General features: G+C 41.4%; 1 protein-coding gene across 6 annotated transcripts in view; it reads left to right on the forward strand.

Moving 5' to 3' along the window:
- Positions 1-243: 243 nt before the first annotated feature.
- Positions 244-22,401, forward strand: part of lrp8 (low density lipoprotein receptor-related protein 8, apolipoprotein e receptor) — a 184,105-nt gene continuing 161,947 nt past the window's right edge. For 4 of the 6 annotated variants that reach the window (XM_039810703.1, XM_039810704.1, XM_039810699.1 and 1 more), the window contains exons 1-2: positions 245-476; positions 1,856-1,981. In XM_039810703.1, coding sequence (XP_039666637.1) covers positions 410-476; positions 1,856-1,981 — 193 coding nt within the window. In that variant the 5' untranslated portion in view covers positions 245-409. Of the gene's footprint in view, positions 477-1,855; positions 1,982-22,401 lie in introns of all 6 variants that reach the window. The other 2 variants (XM_039810698.1, XM_039810700.1) reach the window with 1 other exon arrangement.

Here is a 22,401-nt window from a genome sequence, read left to right on the forward strand (position 1 = left end):
TAAAAAAACTCTTTAAAAAAAAAAATAATTTTATAGTTTTTAAGCTAGATATAAAATACAAAAGTTTGGTCGGTCAGCTCTATTTGACTCAGCAGTAGCGTATATGTGCAGATATGAGTTTCCTTTAACAATCGTTTTGATATAGGCGTAACTAGTTTCTCCAACGTTACCTAGCCTACCACATCCCCCATCCCAAGCTATCCCGCCCATAAGCGTCACTCATTCAAATTGCAGCCGAGGCAGAAGGGAGAGAGGAAGGAGAGAGCCGCTCCGATCACACACATTTCACACGCTCAGGAGCAGAGGAAGAGAGAGGAACACACAGTCAGAGCGACTGAGAGGTTGGGGATCCTTAAGTGGTTTTTCACTTGCATGAACACAACCGTAGATCCCCCACCAGGATCTAAAGATGTGGACAGAAGTCGGGAAGCTTGTGCTATTACATTTGTTACTCATCGAGCTCCATTGCGCTAAAGGTAAGAAGACACTTGTCTCACAGCAAGGAGGTGAATTTGTATCACATAACGGACGCGGCAACGCTTCGGGGATCGTTGCCTACTGAGAAACGGATTGTCTCTCAGTATAGTCCGCGCATCTTCCTAAATGTTGAGCTAAAATGCCTTTCGGAGACTTCTGTCATCTCGTGCACGCAACGTGGCTCACACCTGGATCACTTTGTCCGCGCAGCGAATGCGACCGATGGTGTCATGAGAGGTGACAATAAGCGGAAGAAAAGATCGGCACAAACCCAACACGTGTCTAAATGCAGTAGGCTGATGTTATTGCGAGAAAAGACTGCCCGTGGCGATGGTCTGCGTCTGGTGTTTGTGTAGCTGCAGCCAACGCACGCTTAAATAGATTTGCCTATATACATCTTTGTGTTGGAAGTGCCAGCAGGACACTGGTGGTAGGCAGTCCCCTTCGCATCAAAGCCTATATTGATACATATAAAATCAAGCAAGCACATCATAAGCGTTTTATTACACGAAAAGTGTAAATCATGTTGTGGGAATGTTGGATTAAAGAGAAACCCACTACGACAATTGTTATTGGAGGAGCCGACCCACAGTAACCTACTGGAAGATTTGGAGCAATTATAGCTATACACTTTACAGCCCACGGTACTCAGGACATGATTATCTGCTATATTGCAGTAAAGGCATGTAGCCTATGCAATCTATTTTAGGCTATTTTGAAAAGTGGAGATGCAATGTATTTGTTAACCTCACAGACAAGAAACACAGCCATGTAAACAGTCGGTAGTCAAGCCCCCTTTTGCCATAAGGCCAGGGACCCCCTAACTGAAAGAGAGACTGATTAGGGACCCCCTACTGCATATATATTGTTGTACAATTGAGTTGCATATTAAATTGGGCAGAATGGATGTAAAGAAATGGAAATGATTCATGCATCATGTTCTAATGTTAAACATACATCTGGCACAGTGACTCCTTAAGCTTAACGGTATGGCTACCATTACCTATAGTAAGCTTATCTTTAATGTGTAAATCATTTTCTTTCCACAAAAAGCTCACTTTATCTTTGCTATTAAAATGTTGCATTCATATTAATGTATATTTTCAGACTAATTTTAACTTTTGAAAATACATTTTTTACATAATTTGGTGGCCCCCCCCTGCACTAACTTTGAGGACCCCCTAGGGGTCCCGGACCCCTTGTTGAAGATCACCGTTCTAAATGGATTTATTTTAAAGTAACTTCATTACATTTTTATTGTTATTTCTAAATCTGATTCTGTTAATCTGACATCTACATTCATTCAATATTCACATTCTGATCACTAAATGAACAAAAGAAGAGAGTGACACTTTGTTTTGTTTTTATGACAACATAGGAACTACTACGGAGTTGGAGTGTGAAACCGGGCAGTTTCAGTGCAAGAACGGACGGTGCATCCCGACCCTGTGGCGATGTGATGATGATGATGATTGCTCAGACAGCAGCGACGAGGAGAACTGCCGTAAGTAGCCCAGAGTCTGTTTCCTTGGCGGATAAACACAGTGATGCCCTTGCTTGTTGCCCCATGGACCTTGAATATACCTGCTGTTACAGTATGTATGTTATAAACAGGACCCCCAAAACATTTTTAACGTGAAGGATCTATATATTTATTCGGCACCGTAATGATGATTATGCATTCTGCTATTTGAAATGAGCTGGTACATAACTGGATAAAAGTATATGCTGTAGATAGCTGATTAAATCCACATTGGAAATTATGAACGAATGAAGGTATACTGGGAATAAGCTGCTTATCATTTTGCTCTGGGCCCCTCCTGGTTCTCCCTTTCGGTTGTTAGTCGGCAGACGTCAGTGCAGGAACTGCTGATCCTGGATTATTCAGGTCACATGGCTACAGGAATTTAACTAATTTCGTAATAATTTCACTTCCTAAGAAAACCTCTGACACAGGGAGAGATGTGGCCGTTCTGGGTCAGAGCAGGGCCATTTTATTATTATTATTATTATTATTATTATTATTATTATTATTATTATTATTATTACTCTTATTTTGCTGTGACTCTAGAATTAATATCAGTCCTGTTATTAGCCCATGCTGCTTTACTGTCTCATAATTCTCTGGATGTATAATGGCTTTACAGACTGTGTCATATCTAAAACAATATAATGAAATTGCAGCGTTATGTGTCATGACGACTCACTGCTGAGTAGCGCAACATGCTCTAATGCAAATGCTGTGCCCCTTAGATATGGCTGATCATAAATTGGCTGCTTTTTTGTTCTCATGGGCGCCTCTGCTTCTGTGGGCAGGGGTGGTTTGTAATCAGAGTTTCAAATCCACAATTCCATATATGATATCAGGCAATCAAATATTGTTTTATGTCCTTCCAAGAATGTGTATTAAAAAAAAGACCCGTAATAGCGATTCCGGTTTGTCTGACTCTGTTCCGTTCAGGAAATTGCACGGACAACCAGCCGAGTAATCATCGCTTATGCATTTGTCATGGTACTAATTGCTTGAATGGTTATATTAGCGGCCAATTGATTCATCGCTTATCTTGGGGACTAGCACGCCAAACCCATGATTCTCTCATCTCGCACGCCCACCGTGATGGTGGCCGCTGAATGTCTTGGGAGTTCCCTGGATGAATGCCGTGACATTTACAAGCACGTCTCATTCACTGCAGAGACTGATGAGGATTATTGGATATTTAGTGGGCAAAACTGAATGGAGGTGGAATTAGATTTTAATGAGCTCTCCTTAGTTCTAACAGGTGTGGTACGTTGAGAGTTGCTCAAAGAGAATGTGAAAATGGTACTTAAGCCACAAGGTGACAGACTGTTCTTTTAGCTGAGCCACTTTGTCTGTGGCAGAAATGTGCTCTGCCTCTGTCTTCTCTCCTCACTCTTTTGCTTGCTACAGTTCCTGTAAGTCTCAGATGTGGTTATGCTTTCCTCTTCGGCTCTTCCGACAATCTCTCGATCTCTTTCCTAGCTCAGTCTCTACCTTTTTATCTACTTTTTATCTCGTGCTGTGCCTCATACACCCTTTTGCTACCTTCATCCCTTGCTCCCGCTCTCCCTTCCTACCCACCTCACACTCCCTATTCTTTGAGTGCTTCAGCCCCTCAGCCTGTGTTGGAAGTTGGGTGCTTCTTTCTAAAAAACTGTCTCACTTCCCCAATAAAGGGGGCTTTCCTCACCCGTTCTTAAATCTCCTGTGGGCACCTTGGCAGTGCGAATGCCAAAGAAGCTATGCCCACCCGTCTTACGCCCACAAAGAGCATCAGCTGACAGGTTGGTTGAAATTAAATCCAATAGCATGACTCTGGTTGCCGGAGTGATGCTTAGTGGCTGGCAGCTTGCCAACCCTTAGGACAGAGGCCAGCACTGCCACTGTGCCCCCTCCCCAAATCCCAAAATCCCCAGCAGAGCTCAGCGGAGAGGAGGAAGAGGTTTAGGAGGTGAAGGCAGACCAGAAAAGATGGGATAGATTTGATTGAGAGGAACAGGACAGTGTAGGGCAGAGCTCATAAGGAAAACGGGAACATTTTGGAGAAGGACATATGGCATATATGTAAAGAAAATTAGGCTAAGTTTAGCCTAGCAAAACCAACAAGTTTTGCTTCACTCATGGCTGTGTGGCAAAGCTAAATGGGCTTGGAACAGCTGTCATTTAAAGTAGGCTGTACATAAAATATATGATATTTGCTCTCATTTGTTAAACATCCTTCTAACACCTGATTGGATGACTGTAACACTCACTTGGCTGTCATTGGTCTTTGCTTCTGACTTTCAAAATGAATACACACAATGTCTATAATGGAAAAGCTGTCAAATGTCTCCAAATAGGACTAGACCTCAAATCTATATCAAAATAAATTGTCATATTTACCTTTTTAATAATGATACTTTTCATGCTAACATTTCTTTAATACATCAATGCATACTTTTTTTCCTTTCTTGTGCCGGCTATCTTGTGATGTTCGTCCCAACTCCCACGACTGTGAACTGTTTAATTGTTTAAACATGTGGCTAGATGAACTCCGGTTCTTGTAGCTATTGTCACTTTAAATATGTGGGATTCAGAAATTTAGCATTTATAACTCAGTGAAATTGGTTACCAAACAGATTTAAAGCAGGAAGTACTGGACTGGGCTGGACGATTAATCGAAAGTGTATCGACATCGAAATTCTGAAGCTGTTATCGACGTATTTTTCCCATGACGATGATTTCGATAGAATGTTGATAGGCCTACTTTCTCCTTAAAAACATTCTACCGCGTGTGCAGGGTCCAAAATTAACACTCGCCTGTCGCCAAATGCGGGGGTTTGGCCGACACATACGCATACAAACACTGGCGCACAAACCAGACACCAGCCACTACCTTCTGTTTACTGATAGCTAGTGTTTAACTCAGGCTAATTAATTAGCTAGTAAGTGGCGATTTTTGGCAGCCAGCCTTCAAAAAGAAAGCACAATGAAATTAAATGTAAACCGATCATTAACCATTAACCGACAAGCAGGAAACGGAGTCTCAGTTCACCGTCCGAGAGGCTCTGACGCACTTTCCGCACTCCGTGCCTGCGGACAGCTGTAGGCTTCTACCGGTTAATGTTCTGTGCGTTGTCGGACACATGCAGCCATTTTCACGAAACCGCTTGCGAGACTGACACAATTCCACAGCGGCTTGCGGCGTGTATGTCTGAGCCTGTAGGTTGTCAGCTGTGCGTCTGCCTGGTATACTCTCTGACGGCAAATTTAACTCGCCCGGTCCTCATCAATATAATTTCATGTGTCACGTAGCTCTCCACAAGCAGAAAAAAGAGGAGCTTAAAACGCAGCTTGATGGTTCAAAGTTAAGACTAACAAGTTAATTATCATTTAAGAAATACTGTAGATTGTATAGCCTATTTACATTTTTATCATGCAAAGGACGTTTTTTTTTAGAACGCAGGGTCCGTCGTTGAATCACAAAAAAATGTGATTATCGTTCATTTATCATTATAGAGGTAAAATGTGCAATTAATCGTAATTTTGATTTTAGGTCATATCGTACAGCCCTAGCCACAACACAATGCAAAAGCGCTATACACTACATCAAAAGTGAGTTTCATTGGCCCCTGTCATTCCTCTATTCTGTTAAGGCAGTTAACAACATTCTGCATGTAAACACACCAGGCATGACTCTGTCACAACCAGGCCAGGTAGAATTGTTTGCATGTGTTTTAGATGAACTATATTACCGTGCGCCTTTTAGTCAGCAGTCCTGTCACCGATCTTGTTCTCTGTTCACACACACAAGTCTCTCAATGCAGGGATTACCCCTATAGCGTCCTCCCCCTAGCAACTATATTAGAATAAGTCTTGGCAGATTTGGTTGTCCTTTGTGCCTTCGTCTCCCCTTTTTTTTCACTCTCCTTTTCTCTCTTCCTCCTCCTGCTCCTCTCCTCCTTCATTCTCAACATGCCTCTTGGTAGTTTTCGCTCTTGTTGCCCTGGGAGACAGTCAAGTGGTGGTGGTGGTGGGGTTTTTGTGCATGCATGTGCTTTCTTTCTTGTGAACACAACACTCCTGCATACATGACATGTACTCATACATACGGCAACTCTCCACCTCTGCACGGCTCTGTATGACCTATATTTTGGTCGCGGAATATATACAGAAAAAAGGCCTTATCATTTTTACAGCGGATTTAAGTGGATTTAAACATGCCTAATCCAAAGTGCCACTGCAAAATCATCTCATATCTGAACCTCATGTTAGCTTTCAATTGTTCTCTCTCTCTCATATCGCTGTACAGTCTAATCCTCCAAATGGCCTTGGTCACACTGCACTATAAAAACACTGTGTGTGAATTTTACTAGCAAACATAGAACCCTGAAATCAGTCATGGTGATTGGTGGTGCAATTGTTAGTCAATTAATCATTGAGTTGATTGATGGAAGACATTAATATAGCAAAAATGCCCAATATTTGCTGGTTACAGCTTCACAAATGTTGGAATTTGTTGCTTTTCTTTGTTTTACATTATTGTTTTTTGAATATGTTTGAGAGGTTGACTGCTGGCTGGATAAAAGAAGCAATATGAAGATTGTGAGGGCATTAAATTGTGTGTGCATTTTGACACTTTATACGTGAAATGTGCAATCAATTGGCCAATAATAAAAATATGTGTTAATCGCAGTGGCTGCCAATGATATACACAGTGCTAAAATACATGACAAGTTATACGATAGGAACAAATTCTGCATCCTAACCCCTCAATGAACTATGAAACCCTACTGTTTCACAACAGTTACACAAGGGATGGAAAGAGAATACATAAGGGTGGGAAGAAAGTTATTGTTGAGCTAAGTGTATCCATGTGTGTGTATGTGTGTACCAGCAGGACAATGAGTCTGAGAAGGGGAGCGTCTCTGCAGTCTGAGACCAGCTTCCCATAGAGGAGACATCACAACACATTTCACGCCGTGTGTGTGTGTGTGTGTGTGTGTGTGTGTGTGTGTGTGTGTGTGTGTGTGTGTGTGTGTGTGTGTGTGTGTGTGTGTGTGTGTGTGTGTGTGTGTGTGTGTGTGTGTGTGTGTGTGTGTGTGTGTGTGTGTGTGTGTGTGTGTGTGTGTGTGTGTGTGTGTGTGTGTGTGTGTGTGTGTGTGTGTGTGTGTGTGTGTGTTAGACTGCAGAGAAGCGCTTCAGGCATAAAAGGCATTGTACTGATAGGCTCACAGAAACACATTTTGGTCACCTGCTGACACACATACACACTGCTTGCCGTAGCAAAGCTGGGGTCAGACTTTTAATGGGAGTATGAGGTCAAAGGGACCAGTAGCTTAATCAATTACTTACATACACACACACACACACACACACACACACACACAGAGACTGAGCTGACCTAAGGGTTTCAACACACACTGATCATATTTATACGCGGTAATGCTTTCTGAGCAGGTGTCATTTCTATTCTGCTGTGTCTTACTCCATCATACACATAAGCATATACACACTTTTATCCATTAACAACCACACACAAGCACATAGCAGCACCACACTCCATCATTTGCTTTTCTGTATTAGGACACAGTGTTGTGTGCATGTATGTGTGTGCATATATGTGAGGAGTGTACGCAGCTGCAGTGCTCTGGTCTCCAGAGAAAGAAACACACTGCTGTGCTCTGTGACTACTGAGGCACTGTGGGACTTGTGTGTGTGTGTCTGTGTGTGTGTGTGTGTCTGTGTGTGTGTGTCTGTGTGTGTGTGTCTGTGTGTGTGTGTGTGTGTGTCTGTGTGTGTGTGTCTGTGTCTGTGCAAGCAAGTATGTCTGTGGGTTTCATCTGGTCAGCTTTGTGTGCAGAGAGAAAGCATTTCACAAACGCATGACAACACACATGTCACTGAAGAAAAGAAACATCTTTTTTGTGGGAAATTAGCTAGTTGGCAGACAAAGGATAATTCGGTTTTGATACAACTTTGATCTTATTTTGATAGTTTTGGACATCATTTCTAACTTCCCTGTGCAATAAGTAAGATTTCAAATGCCCTCACATTTGTTTAGCATGATTTTATTCTTCGAGGGCATAAAGAAATAAATAAATAAAAAGTGAATTGATGAGAACATAGAGATAAACACCATTCATTCTCTTCATCTCTGATAGATCATTTTATTTAATGCCCCTTGCTAACTTGCACTTCTGTATGATGGATATCAGTCTGAGAATAATATCGAAGGGAATGAGAACTTTTGGAAGCCCCGAAGCTAAAAGCTGATGTACGAGGCATCTGACGAAGTGACAGCTCTGTGTAGGGGTTTTGAAAAACATGACATACAATACACAAAGCAGTTTTTATTGATATACTATTTTCTCTGCTCCCTAAGATATTAAACCTGGTTTGTAAAATTGTAAAAACAGTATAAAAAACGAACCTAGCATGGGTGAGCTAGAGGTCACCCATGCTAGGTTCGTTTTTGATACTGACAATGTTTTTGTACAGTAAGAGCGTGCGCCCCATGTAGGCTGGGGCCTTTACAGCGGCCCGGGTTCGAATCCGACTTGCAGCCCTTTGCTGCGCGTCATCCCTCATCTCTCTCCCACCTTTCTTGTGTGTGTGTGTGTGTGTGTGTGTGTGTGTGTGTGTGTGTGTGTGTGTGTGTGTGTGTGTGTGTGTGTGTGTGTGTGTGTGTGTGTGTGTGTGTGTATATATATATATATATATATATTTTTTTTTTATATATATATATATATATATATATATATATATATATATATATATATATATATATATATATATATATATATATATATATATATATATATATATATATATATATATATATATATATTAATAAAACATCAGGCTTCTTATTTTACATGATGCTAGTTCCCTCTGTCCCTCCGTTGACACATTACAGGGTAAGACTGCCACCTGGCCAATCCTCCCTAAACCATGATGCATTCCCTGAAGATTGAATATTAAACATAATTTATTAAACATAATCAAGTGGACACATGCACCATTGCCAGCCTGACAGGTGACAAGCCCAAGATATGGTAGGGCACCACCTTTTGTCAGACACTGTATCATGCTCTACAAGCTAACAATACCTGGTGTGCTGAATATGTGTTGGGTGCAGTGGTGCAAAACAGCAGCAGGGTAATTTTAGCTGAGGTCAGTGCTTGCCTGAGGTGTTTGCTCTCTCTCACTGAATGGCCATCTATGTGTTTATCATTTTTGCCGACTTTCTACCTCTTCCCTTTTTGTCTCCCTCTTTCTGCATTTGTTACCCCTCTCTGTCGTTCTCCAGACCTTTTGGAGTAAGGGCTTTGTATTGAAATGAAGGGCAGGGGTATGAAATGCAGCAAAGCTACAAGGAGAAAAACAGACGCTGTGAGAGTGTGAGAGAGACAAAGTGAGACTGCACTGTCCATCTGCATACTTCTAATCCAATTAGTGAGTGTCTCAGTAGGTAGATTCTCCCGGGGAGGTTGCCTCTGCCTGAGGACCCATTTCTCTTTCTTTGTGTATGTTGATACATAAATTAAAAAAAAACAGCTGTATCGTCTCTCTCTCTCTCTCTCTCTCTCTCTCTCTCAGTCTTTGTTCATCTCCCCTCATTGCTTTTTCCAAAATAAGGGCATTTATTTCAGAACAAGCTTTTCTTAAAACTCAACTACTGGTTATGTATGGGGGAAACTAGTAAGCATCTACTCAGGAAGGCAATAATAAACTGGAAAAGCTTGATAGTGCTTCTTAAATATCAAGATAACGCGTAAGTTTGGAATGGTTACCTCGAGGGACGGTTTAAACTCATTGCGCAGCAGTTTAAAAGTATCTTGGAAATATTTCAAATTATTTCCAAGTAAGTAATTAGTTTGTTACACTGGAATGATGCCAAGTTTTATTTTATCTTTTTCGCTGATGGCAGAAATTACAGCTTACATCAGCTGAGAGTAACCCCTCAAATAATACTAACTAATACCTGCGTGAATGTGTAATGTGAGAGGGCTCACTTGTATCGATGAACCCACAGGGAATTTTCGCCAAACTTATCACGGTCTCCCCTAGCTGTAGATAGGTGGGCCAACGCATTTTTTGTGCATGCATCGTTTTAGTCCGGTGCAACAACGGCAGCGCCGCCGCTAGTTAGCTTAGAGTAGTGAATGGAATCCTATGTTGCCGGTTAGCATGTTGTGAGTAAAAGTGAGCTGACAAAAAAACAACCTAATTACTTGCACTGAGACAAAAAATGCGTTGGCCCACCTATCTACAGCCAGGGTAGACCGTGATAAGCCCTATGACATATTCCTTTTAAAGAGCCTTTCAGCTTGTTTTAGCTCATTGTTTTGGCTTTTTCTGCTTCAACTTTACTGTTACTGTCTTGGCTCATGCTCATTGCTCTCAACTTTGTCATTTTCAGACACCGCAGGCAGCTGTTTTCAGTAATAGACCCACTTTACGCTACCTTCTCAGATCAAAAAGGCAGACCGACAAAGTCGGCAACTAGCTAGTGAACATAGGGGAGCATTTAGCTGCTACAGAGCCCTCAGCAGTTGGTGGAGACCAAAAACAGAGCTATTGGGCCTACATTCATCAGGTGGCCAGAAACTCTACTCCATGTCTGCTGAACATGTAAACCCTAATATAAGCAATTGTTTACCAACATATTTGCTATATCAACTTTATAAGGTGATAATGTCATTGTTGTGTTTAGCCTACAGCTTGTTGCGTCCCTGAAGTAGCCAAAAAAAGTTTCCTTCTTTTAAAGATATTGATGTTGTGTGGTATTACTGTATTTAAAACCTTTCTTGTGATTCCAGGTGACACGCCAAAAGCCTGCATATTACGGTTGACCAACCCTCAATACTAAGTACATTGAAAAGCGCACCGAAAGCTTTATTGAAGAGCTTGCAGTGTCAAATCTGTTTTTTATCAATCAGTGGCTATGTATTGAAGCATATGAGAATGTTGGAGTATAAGTTTTAAAAAATGTATTCCAGAAACTGAATATCACATTCTTACATCCACATTTTTCACAAGAGTGTAGTTGACATCCAAACATAGTCCTGGTGTCACAGGCAGTCAAGGTGTTCTTTAAAAAAAGTTAAAGCCTCTGCATTCAACTGAGGAACAAGGGGGCCGACCCTAAACATAATATCAGAATGAGATTTGTAGGGCTGTGCTCGATTGAAGAAATTAGTTGACTAACACTAATTCAATTGTATCGACTAATCGATTAGTTGATTTAATCGACAGATCTGTAAATCTGAGTTTCTCCGCAAAGAGTCATGCAAAAGCACCACTTTAATTCTTGTGTTTACCAGAGATGTGCTCGTACGTTTCTTGGAAATAAGTCATTCAGCATGAAAAAAGCATAAAACGTGCCTAATCGACTAAAGAAATCTAAGTTGACTAAGACCAAAACGACCGATTAGTCAACTAATTGACTAAGAGGGAGCAGCCCTAGAGATGTGTTGCTTTGTAGAACTGTGTCTAGCCTGATAAACGATAGAGAAAAGTAAAGGAAGGTTAAAGATTATTCAAGGTGAAACATATTGTGGACAGAGAGGGAGGAAGCAAGTTAGTTGGAGGAAGTTTGTGGAAGGTGTCATACTGGGAAAGACTTTGTTCTGCTAAAGAATAAAGGAGGGGGGGATGCTTCTAGCCTGAAAAGTGATACTCCTCTCTTTATTTAAGTACTTTGTTAATTATTCTTCTTTATGTCCTGCTCTCTCTATCTCTCTCCCTTTTTATACAGTACCCTACTCCCTTCTGTCTGTTCTGTCAGAATTAGCTTGTCAGTTTTCGACAGATTACCTTGTGTTGTTTGTCTGCTCTGCTCTGCTGCAAAGTCACTTATTGTTCAAAGTCAAAGTCCGATAACACTACAATCCTAATTCCCGTGTGTGTGTGTGTGTGTGTGTGTGTGTGTGTGTGTGTGTGTGTGTGTGTGTGTGTGTGTGTGTGTGTGTGTGTGTGTGTGTGTGTGTGTGTGTGTGTGTGTGTGTGTGTGTGTGTGTGTGTGTGTGTCTTTGTGCCTGTGTTGTTGTGTTGTGCTGTTGTTATTTCCACCCCAAGCCGTGTCTGACAGGGTATCATGGCATTAATCCCCAGCTCAGATTAACTGAATATCTTCATGTGCCTCCATTTTATTATTTACATTTGCTGTAATCCTGTTTTTCACCTTGCGCTTTGTCGCCTGGTATGTGTAAGTCAGGCAGCGGCGTATGAAACGACAACTAAGAATGCTGATGAATAAAACATGGCCGCTAATACCAGTCTGCCGGGCTGACACCGAGATTGGGCCCTTGAGTGCTGCATGTCAAAAGTTTTCATGAAAAGTTGTACATGGAAGTTACAAGGTGGAGAACGGAGAGTTCAGTGTGACTCCCTTTTCTGATGATATTGCCTCAGTTTCTCTTACTCCAGTTGCTATCGCTCTGTCTGTTTTTGTTCTATTTTACTTCTTTCTTTATACTCTACTTTTTCTCTTCACTTGTCTTTGCTTTGCTTGTATTGTCTACCATTTCTTTTTGCTCTGTTGCTCTCAGTTCTACTCCTCTTGTATTGTATAGCATTTATCTTCCCTCTCCTCTCAGTCTTTGTCTACGGCTAAAGAACTAACTGCTGGTTTGTTCAGTTTGATTCATTACATCCGACCCTGCTCCAGTGTCTCTTGTCAAATAAAACAAAAAGTTGCCATAAAAATTTTCCGACCCCACTGTGGAGGTGAAGCAGGAAATCAGTTTAGAAAAAGTGGGAGTTAAGGTTCTGTCAAATTTGGTTTGTGTTTGTGCACGTTGGTAAAAATGTGTGTCTTTGTGTTTGTTTGTTTTCAGACGGGTGAAACTAGATTTTCTGGCCCAACTCTTGCTGAGAGAAGGCAGATGGAAAGAGGCTTTAAAGGGGACAAAAAGGGAAAAATGTCTCAGAAAGTGTATAAACTTGGATGCCCCCCTTCTATCATCTGCATCATTAGGCAGCAGAAAACACTAACTGATGCAGATGCTAAAAGTACATCATAATAATTAAAACTGAGCTGTTTATACTAATATGATAAGCCACAATTAAAATGCAGAGCTTTTATTCTTCTAAATGCATTATTTACAGCCAGTTAAGTAGTATATGTATTAGCCATCATAGTGAAAATAAAGAAGTTATGTTTTTGCACAGTGAGAAGCCTGTGCTTTTTCTCAACAAAGTTAAACAGCAATTTAAACGTGATTTGATTCCTTTTGAGCTCTTTTCCCATCACCCCTTTGCTATTGCAATTTTGCATCAACAAATTATAGCAAGTTACAGCAGTTTATGTGGCTAATGTTAGCTACATAAGAAGTTTGTACATGTACAACAAGAAGATTGGAACTTTTTTTTAATTAATCTAAACAGGCAGAACTAACCTGGCTCTAGCATATGCATTAGTTGAGGTCTTGGAAGTTATGCTAAATCAATTAGTCAATTAATTAGTTAGTTGACTGTCAAAAATTGAATCTTTAACAATTGTGATAACGGATTCATTTAAGAATTATTAACCACACACAAATACCAAATATTTGGTGATTCCTGCTTCTGAAATTGGAGGATTTGCTGCTTTTTCGCATTGTAAAGTGAAAATCGTTGGGTGGGACAGTCTGATGACCATCCAGGCAAAGCAAGCAATTTAAAGTTGTCAGCTTGCGCTCTGGAAACTGGTGATGGGGATTTTTCACACGTAACATTTTCAAGACTTGAATTTGTAGCCTACTTTTAAACCCTCATTTATATGTTGTGGTTATTTTTGCCATTAAAGGTTCCATGACATGGTGATCTTTGGATGCTTTTTATATAGGCCTTACTCGTCCCCTAATACTGTATCTGAAGTCTCTTTCCCGAAATTCAGCCTTGGTGCAGAATTACAGCCACTAGAGCCAGTCCGACAATGAGCTTTCCTTAGTATGTGCCATTTCTGTGTCTGTAGCTATTGAGGAAAGAAAGGGGGGGGGGGATGTGGCCTTGACCAACTGCCACTTTGCTCGTTTGAAAGCCATGATGTCTCTCTCTCATGGGTGGGCCAAATTCTCTGGGCGGGCAAAGCAGAGAAAGGGGAGGTAACCTTGCTCCTTATGACCTCATAAGGAGAAGATTCCAGATCGGCCCATCTGAGCTTTCATTTTCTCAAAGGCAGAGCAGGATACCCAGGGCTCAGTTTATACCTATCACCATTTTTAGCCACTGGGGGACCATAGGCAGGCTGGGGGAATGCATATTAATGTAAAAAAAAAAACTCAAAGTGAAATTTTCACGGGACCTTTAAGCCGGCAATATATAATACTTACTATAATACTCACTATCTTTTTTTAGGAATTCGTTAGAAAAAATATTTGATAGTTTAGGCCCCACTTTAACTGATCTGAGATCAGTAACCACTAAGAAGTCGACTTAATCAAGGACATAATCTGGAGGAAAAAAAGGAACTTGAGTATAACCAACTTGAGAAAGTTGAGTTGACATCCTCAACAGATTTGAATATATTTTTCTCCTCTGTGTCTCCCTGTCCTACACCTTTCCTCACTTTTGTCTTTATTTCAAAAATTTCTTTTTTAATTCCTTTTTTCCCTTTTTCTTTTTCTCTCTTTTTTTCCTTAAGATTTTTATGTAGATTATATATACACACACACACACACACACACACACACACACACACACACACACACACACACACACACACACACACACACACACACACACACACACAAAAAACGTAATTCCTTCATACACGCGCCTTGCCAGCTGCTAAGCCTGGGAACGGGTCTTTTACCTTGAGGGGATTTAGCTTGTCATTCGTTGCAGGATGTTGGAGTGAGGTGGTGGAGGGGGGGTTGAGTCACTCTTTGATGATATAGCTAGTGCTCAGTAATACCGGTTATCAGAAAAAAAAGGCTGGTGTGACACAAATTCTCACAAACAGAGCCTATGTTTTGGGGATAGATATAATAATGTATTTACATAATGCTAATGTAACACTTTTACCTGCAGCGTGCTTTATTCTCACCACAGACTGACACTGTGTCAACATGACAGGGCTGGGGGTGGGGATTAAAGGGTGAGGAAATAGTGAAGGAATCAAAGGTAAGGACCATTAAGGAGGACCAAAAATAAAACGCCTTCTGTTCTGATCATCCTCTAAAACTTCTGATAAAAAGTGCTTCTCCAAAGGACTACTGGAAGTGTGTTAGAAGTAAAAAGATGATGCACTGCAGCAACAGGAGTCTCTCAGGACGCATTCACATTCAAAACGTACTTCAGCTATTTGGGATGTTGGCTGCTTTGCAAAGCTTTCAACTCACAGTTTAAAGATGCAACGTTGCGTGGATGAGCCAAATGTAGAGAGGGGGAGCAGATTCTGGTGGGAGGAATGAGATTCTATCTGTCGCTGCTTGTTACCGTAGCAAAGGAAAGACGTTTTTTTTTCATCCGATCTCCTTTCTTGCTCGGTCCTCTTCCTCTATCCTCGCCTTCTTCAAGGTCTCTTTTCTGTCTTTCTTCTTTGCTGGCGTGTGTTCACAGGGGGTTTAACCAATGAAGACCTTCTCTCTCTGTGGCCTCCACCCCCACACCGTATTATGTGTCATTGCAGCAGCGCTTGAATGTTTGGAAGCAGGGTGACACCTTCTCAATGGGGACTGAGAGGCCCTCTCACACACACACACACACACACACACACACACACACACACACACACACACACACACACACACACACACACACACACACACACACACACACACACACTTGAAAAAATGCATTGGCAATTGGTTGTGTGTGTGTGTGTGTGTGTGTGTGTGAGAGAGTATATTTAATAGTGCTGTGACCTTGCATACAACATGTGCATTATCTGTTATGTTCAATACTCTTTGCAAGAATTATCATACACATTTTCTTTCTCATTTACACAAACCTTGAATTTTCATTAGCTTTTTAAAGCTGTGCCTATATGCAACATAAACGTGTTTACATATAATTGTCCATGAGAAAAAGTATGCCCTGAAGCCTTTTTGTTTGTATGCTCATGTTGCTGTTGGTGTTTGTTTGCATTGGACAGGTCTCCAAGGTTTATGAAGCAGCAAGATGATGAGAGAGAGAGAAAGAGACACACACACACACACACACACACACACACACACACACACACACACACACACACACACACACACACACACACACACACACACACACACACACACACACACACACACATTCACATGCACTTTAGCATCAGCTTCTTGGCTGCTGTAGCAGGTTGAAGAATGAATACCGTGACCTTTTCTTTGACGTAGCCTACTCATAACAGAATAGCCGGCTTTATACAAAATAAATTTTGCTTTTGTTTGGTTTCACAGAGTTTCTCCATGTTGCTCTAAGTCATAGATTACATAGCCCATGCTGTGCTCTCGCTTAGAGACATTGATTCATACCTGACCTGTGCCATGTACAAACTTTCTTGTTATTTCTCAGATCCCTTTTGAAAAGGTTTTCTTAGAGACGTTTTAGTGCTGTTACTGATGAGCAACTCTCTTTCTCTACATTCTTCTTCTGTACTCGGCTCCATTATTTTCTTGGTATTATCTTTTAGTTTTGGTATAATATGTGGCATCGCAATTCCTTCTCATTCCCCCTTTCTAATTTGTTGTCTGTATTCTGAACTTCTGTTCTGTAGTAGTCAGACATTGTGTGGCTAAAATAATAAATATATAATATTAGGGATGGGCGATATGGCCTAAAATCCATATTGCGATATACATTGCAGCCTCTTGCGATAACAATATATATTGCAATATATAAATTATAATAGAACCATTTCAGACCAGGTTACATAGACCCTAAGGAAAACCAAACTGCTAAATGTATTTTTTTTTTTTTAAAAGAGAAAGAAACATAGTATGTAGTTTTGAGAACATTTATTGTTCAAAACTGTAATTATACAACATAATGTTGCAGATGAATAAAATTCAAGTACACTAGTTGCAGAGACTTTGACAAAGAAAAAGCTTAAAGTATTGGGTGTCTTCTCTTTAGTGCAAACCATTCTAAAAGGCACTACACTTAGTAAGTTTAAATCCTTGGTTCTTAAATGCCACCCAAGATGCAGAGAACAGGAAAAACTGGTGTCTGTTTAGTTAAGGAACACACACTGTACTGGAAATACTTTCAGTATTCGGCAAAGATGCACAGATACTTTAGATAAAAACCTAAGAGTCTGGACTTTTCCCGGTGGGCCGTTCTGATAATAGTTATACATTGCAAGTTGTTAGCAACACCATCCGGCGGCCTGGCGCCGCTGCCTGCTGGTCAAACGGTGCGGCCTCTGCTCAACCCGTATGGCAGGGGCCGTAAACGTCCCGGTAAATGTTTTGGTCTCACTCCGCCGCTGCACACACACACGCACTCACAGCTGTATGTTCAGCGGGGAAGTACAACATCTGCAAACACCGGCTGCCAATATTCCAATCGTCCGTCATATAGTGAATGGTCAGGCTGGTGAAAGGCTCCGTTGTACGGCTCGACCACAGCTCCGGTGTAGCGGCTTAAATCCAAACCAAGTCCAAATAATGGATGTTGCACCGGTCTTTTTCACCAGCTGCTTGTTTCGCTTTTAGTCATGACGATGACGCGTTGCAGCTCGTGGCTCTAAACTTCGCGGGTAGATTGCATCATCAACATGATTTATCGCGATAGTGCAATATAATTAAAATCTCTATCGTAGGCCAATTTTGTATCGTTTATATTGCATATCGTCTATATCGCCCATCCCTATATAATATTATATAATTTGATTTGCCCATTTGTAATAATTAATAATAATTCATTACATTTATATAGCGCTTTATCATAGACACTCTAAGCGTTCAGGGGGGAGGACTAGTCTCTAACACCACCAATGTGTAGCACCCACCTGGGTGATGCACGGCAGCCTTACGACGCCAGACGCTCACCACACATCAGCTTGTACATTCTTTCCTTCGGCTGGCCATAGAGACACAGAAACCACCCTGAAAAGGTTTTTAAATGGACTTTCGAGCCTGAAGAGTAAGATAATATTACTAATAATACTTGCTGGGTGAAGCGATGACTGTCAGACCATAAATGCAGCCATAATTGTGAGATAATTTGTTTAGCCAGAAAGACTAGTCAAGGGGTGAATCCCCGGCTGCCATGTCCCATCTGCAGGTTTTCATGCCTTGTTGCCCATGAATTTCCACTTTGCAATGCCTGCTGCGCTCAGGTGCAACCACCACTAAATCCCAAAACTATATTTAAAAAGCAAACATTTAAGTCCCACAGGTAAACCTCCAAAATAAATCACCCAAGCTAAATTTCAAGTACCTTCCAAAGTTACAAACCGGGGAGCCTAAAGTCTTTGGTGTGTACTTATTTGGCCTCTAAAGTGACCCCTCGGATATTTTTGAGACTTACACAGTACTTTGATACTTTGGTGAGTGCTTAACCTTTGCTTAACCTTTGCTTTCCCAGCTATAGAAACTGTTCCATCCATTAGAAATGTAACCCCCTAAGTATCTCAATAAATTGAAATGATAAGCTCCATACTTGTATAAACTTATGACTTCAAATGTGATTTTAAAAAATGAAAGTATTTTGATAGTATCTTTTTCTCTAACACCGAGCTTACGAAACAAATTTGGTTCCAAACTAGAAACGCTTCTAGAATCATTTTATTAAATAATGACACGTGCAAACCAGACCCTTTACCACACACACACACACACACACACACACACACACACACACACACACACACACACACACACACACACACACACACACACACACACACACACACACACACACACACACACACACGTCCTCCATTCTGCATGGAGAAGTCCCAGTGACCCAGTTGTGACAGAAGGCAGTAGTTATTTGGCCTATGGTGTTATTACTGTGATGTTTTCCTTTCGTTACTGGCTTTATTCCACCTCTTTTAGCCAACACAAGGTGGCCTAGGTCCAGTTTGTTTTGTGTGATGATTCCTTTATGAATCATCAGACAGCTTTATAAACCCTGGCACTATCAGGATGTAGTTGGTTTTGATTTGTCACTTTACATTGCACATTTGCACTTCCTACAGTAACGCTTGATTCAAAGGGTGACGGCACAGCGCTCACCTGGTGTGAATGTTAGACGCTGCTGATTAGCCAACTATTGGAGCGTCTTATTTAAAGTAGGTCAAACTACATGGTCTCCCCCATCTAAAGGCCGGGACACACGGGGCCGATAATTGTCCGTTGGACAGTCTGGCGAGGTCAGTGACTTGAGTCTGTTCGGTGTGTCCCGTGCCGTCGTCAGTCTGGGGGGCTGTCGGCCTTCATTTTGACCTGACATGTTCAGTCGGAGGCAGGGCAGTCGGGACTCACCCGGAAATGGGGAGCGGGATGAGCGGGATGAGCGTGACTAGAGTCTCTCAAATCTGTTGAGCTGAAATGAAGACAGATTCAGCAACTGCATGGCCTATTTCTCGCTTAAAATGTTATCAGAAACATGTTTCAGTGAACTATTTTAGTACAATATGAGATCGTATTCTGAACGAGCCGCCATGACAGTCTTTCCGGAGAAAACAAACCCATGTGACGCGTTCGTCCAATCAGCTGCCAGTTTTCATTTCTTGGGCAACAATACAGAGTAGCGCCGCCTGCTGCTATGGAGACGTATTACGTTTCTCAAGTCGGTGTGTCCCGAGGCAGTTTATTGGACCTCGGGGACCCGACTGATCATCTCGACTGGCTTTTCTGTCGACGGTCGGCCGTCTGGCTGGTGTGTCCCAGCCTTAAGACTTCAGTTAATGATTTTACACCTTAAATGTAATTTGGACTCTGAGGACAGATTGTCTTTTTTTTTTCCCAGAGTGGACCACCCTTACTCCCAAGAAAGCAAAGTGAAAGGTTATTTTGCGCGCAAAGACACTATCCTCTTTATTTGAGAAAAGTATTGATGCCCTTGCTCTGAAAGAAAGAGGTGAGAAAAAGTTGAGTCGCAATCAAAGCAGGCAGCCCTTTGTTCTCCTAAGATGACCACAAGTGTCTTTTCCACAGTGCTCAAGGGCTTTTTTTTCACTTGAGCGGCTACTTGAACAGGTGGCGGAGTCTAATTGTTTGACAGAAGTACAGATAGAACATGAGGGCGACAGAAGAGGTGACCGATTCTGACATTTGATCCTGCAAAAATAGTATTAATCGATAGCATTAGCATTCTTTCAGGCCATAGTAAGTCCAACACAATAACTGTCCATTTAAAATCCTCCTTCCAAGGTGATTCGGCACCACCTAATTTCTTTCTATCAGACATAACTCTGCAGGAGTTCAAATCTTAAAGTAAGTGCTGAATTATTGTAATTTTATTACAATTTGCCTTTTTGTTCTGCCACTGAAGGGCTGAGGGAGGGAAAGACGGTGCCAGGTCGCCTTCTGTAATTAAGACCCCTTAGAGTTTGCCTGATTACTTCTGTTCACTTCTAGCTCCTTCTGAAAGTCATGACTTTTGAAATGGCAAAATCCCTATCAGAAAGCTTCAACCTCATTTACCCATAATCCAATTTGTCAGATGCCATTAAATTATGTTTTCCCCCTTAAAGGCGGGGTTGGTAACTATTTCCAATATACACTTTTTTTTTTCTATATTGTTTAAAAGCAATAACTTATGGGCTCTGAAAAAGGAGTGAAAAAGATCTGTCATCTTTAGTTGCTGTCATTTTGTAAAAACACAAACACCCACCAATCACTGCCTCGCGGTCCGCTTGAAAAAAAAACAATGAAATGCCTCCTTGCCCCACTGAGCATACTCTACCCCTCCCGTGTACGAGCCTGAGTACAATGTGCGTAGCCGCATTGTAGCCATCTTTGTTTTAAACAATCAGTATGATAAAATCAGGTGTTTGCTTACAGGTTAATGAGAGATGAAATACATTTGGGGTCCTTTCTCCGCTCTGCTCTAAAGCGGCAACGCAGCGGTGCTCGTGCACGTCTGCAGTAACCGGGGTATGGTCTCACCCCGGGTTAAGTGAATAACCGGGTTATGCCAGTTCTCCCAGTATACATGAGCAAGAAAGAATGGGAAGAATTGACTGGAGTTACTCTACCTCTGGTACACTAGGTGGCGCTCTGCCAACGTACAACTAGCTTTTCCTTCCGGTTGACCTTTGTCAAAACTACACCAACCGCCACCAAATTAGTAAAATGTAACAACTTAATGTTTCATTAACAGAGCCTTATCACAGCATAGGAAAGCACAGTGTTTTGCCAGATGACTGACAACTTGTTTGGCTCATTATATCTAACCAGTGTCGGGTGGAATTAGCAAGCTAACTTTGTTAGCTAACTAATGTTAGCCAACCGCGGCAACGGGGACTGTTCGGTCCCTCCACTTTTTTTGCCGGGACACAACGTTGACAGCCTACTTAAACCGATTAAGGTGTATGCATGAAGGAATACCCAGGTTACTGAAGGAGTTCTCTAGGTCTGTTAACCGGGTTATGAGAATTTTAACAGGGGTAAGGTGTTTACATGGCGTGAAATCGGGATATTGCCATAACCCGAATCTAATCGTTCTTTTAAACTGAGTGTGTGGGTCAGAGCTCCGGGGGCAGGGGAGGTGAAGTTAGACGGAGCCCCGAGGAGATGCTTTTCTACGTTACCGACCCTGCTTTTAAGGATGTTTTTGCAATGTTAAGAAACATTGAGAGGGTGATTGTGTGAGTGTATTTGTGCAAGTGAACACAAGTTTGTTTTTCCCAAACTTCAAAGACACTCGAAATGTTTTCATCTGAGCACACTAAAGACATATTGATCCATTTCTAATCAAGACACTCTTGCACCAGTTAAAGAATCCAGAGGGAAAACAAACACGGTTTGTTTTCCACGCGCCAAACTTAAAAGTTTAAGTTGATTTTAAAAATAAAGTTGGACTAGGTAAGTATAACAAGAGAATGAAATGGAGAAAAAAAAAGCAAGAGAATATAAGCAGGAGTTTTGCAGGTGATGGAAGGATAAAATGGATTCAGTCTCGTTTAATATGTGTCTGGGGGATTGATAGGGAGATGGTAAATGAGTGTGGAAGGAGGAGACACCTAAGGATATTAGCTTAAGAAGATGGACTTGTCCATCAAAATGAATGTGCCCGATAGTTACTGATAAATCTTTTTGCAAGCTTTTCTTACTCTGGGAACCAATCACAATCAACACAAGTGCAGCTCATCATACTTCAAGGTCCCTATTTTATGCTCAATTTCAGGTTAATACTTATATTTTGGGTTTCTCCTAGAACACGTTTGCATGTTTTAATGTTGAAATAACATGTTTTTTTTTTTTCCTCATACTGTCTGTCTGAATATACCTAATATTACACCTGTCTGAAACGCTATGTTTTAGCGC

Source organism: Perca fluviatilis, chromosome 9, assembly GCF_010015445.1.
Source record: "Perca fluviatilis chromosome 9, GENO_Pfluv_1.0, whole genome shotgun sequence".
NCBI classification, from domain to species: Eukaryota; Metazoa; Chordata; class Actinopteri; order Perciformes; family Percidae; genus Perca; species Perca fluviatilis.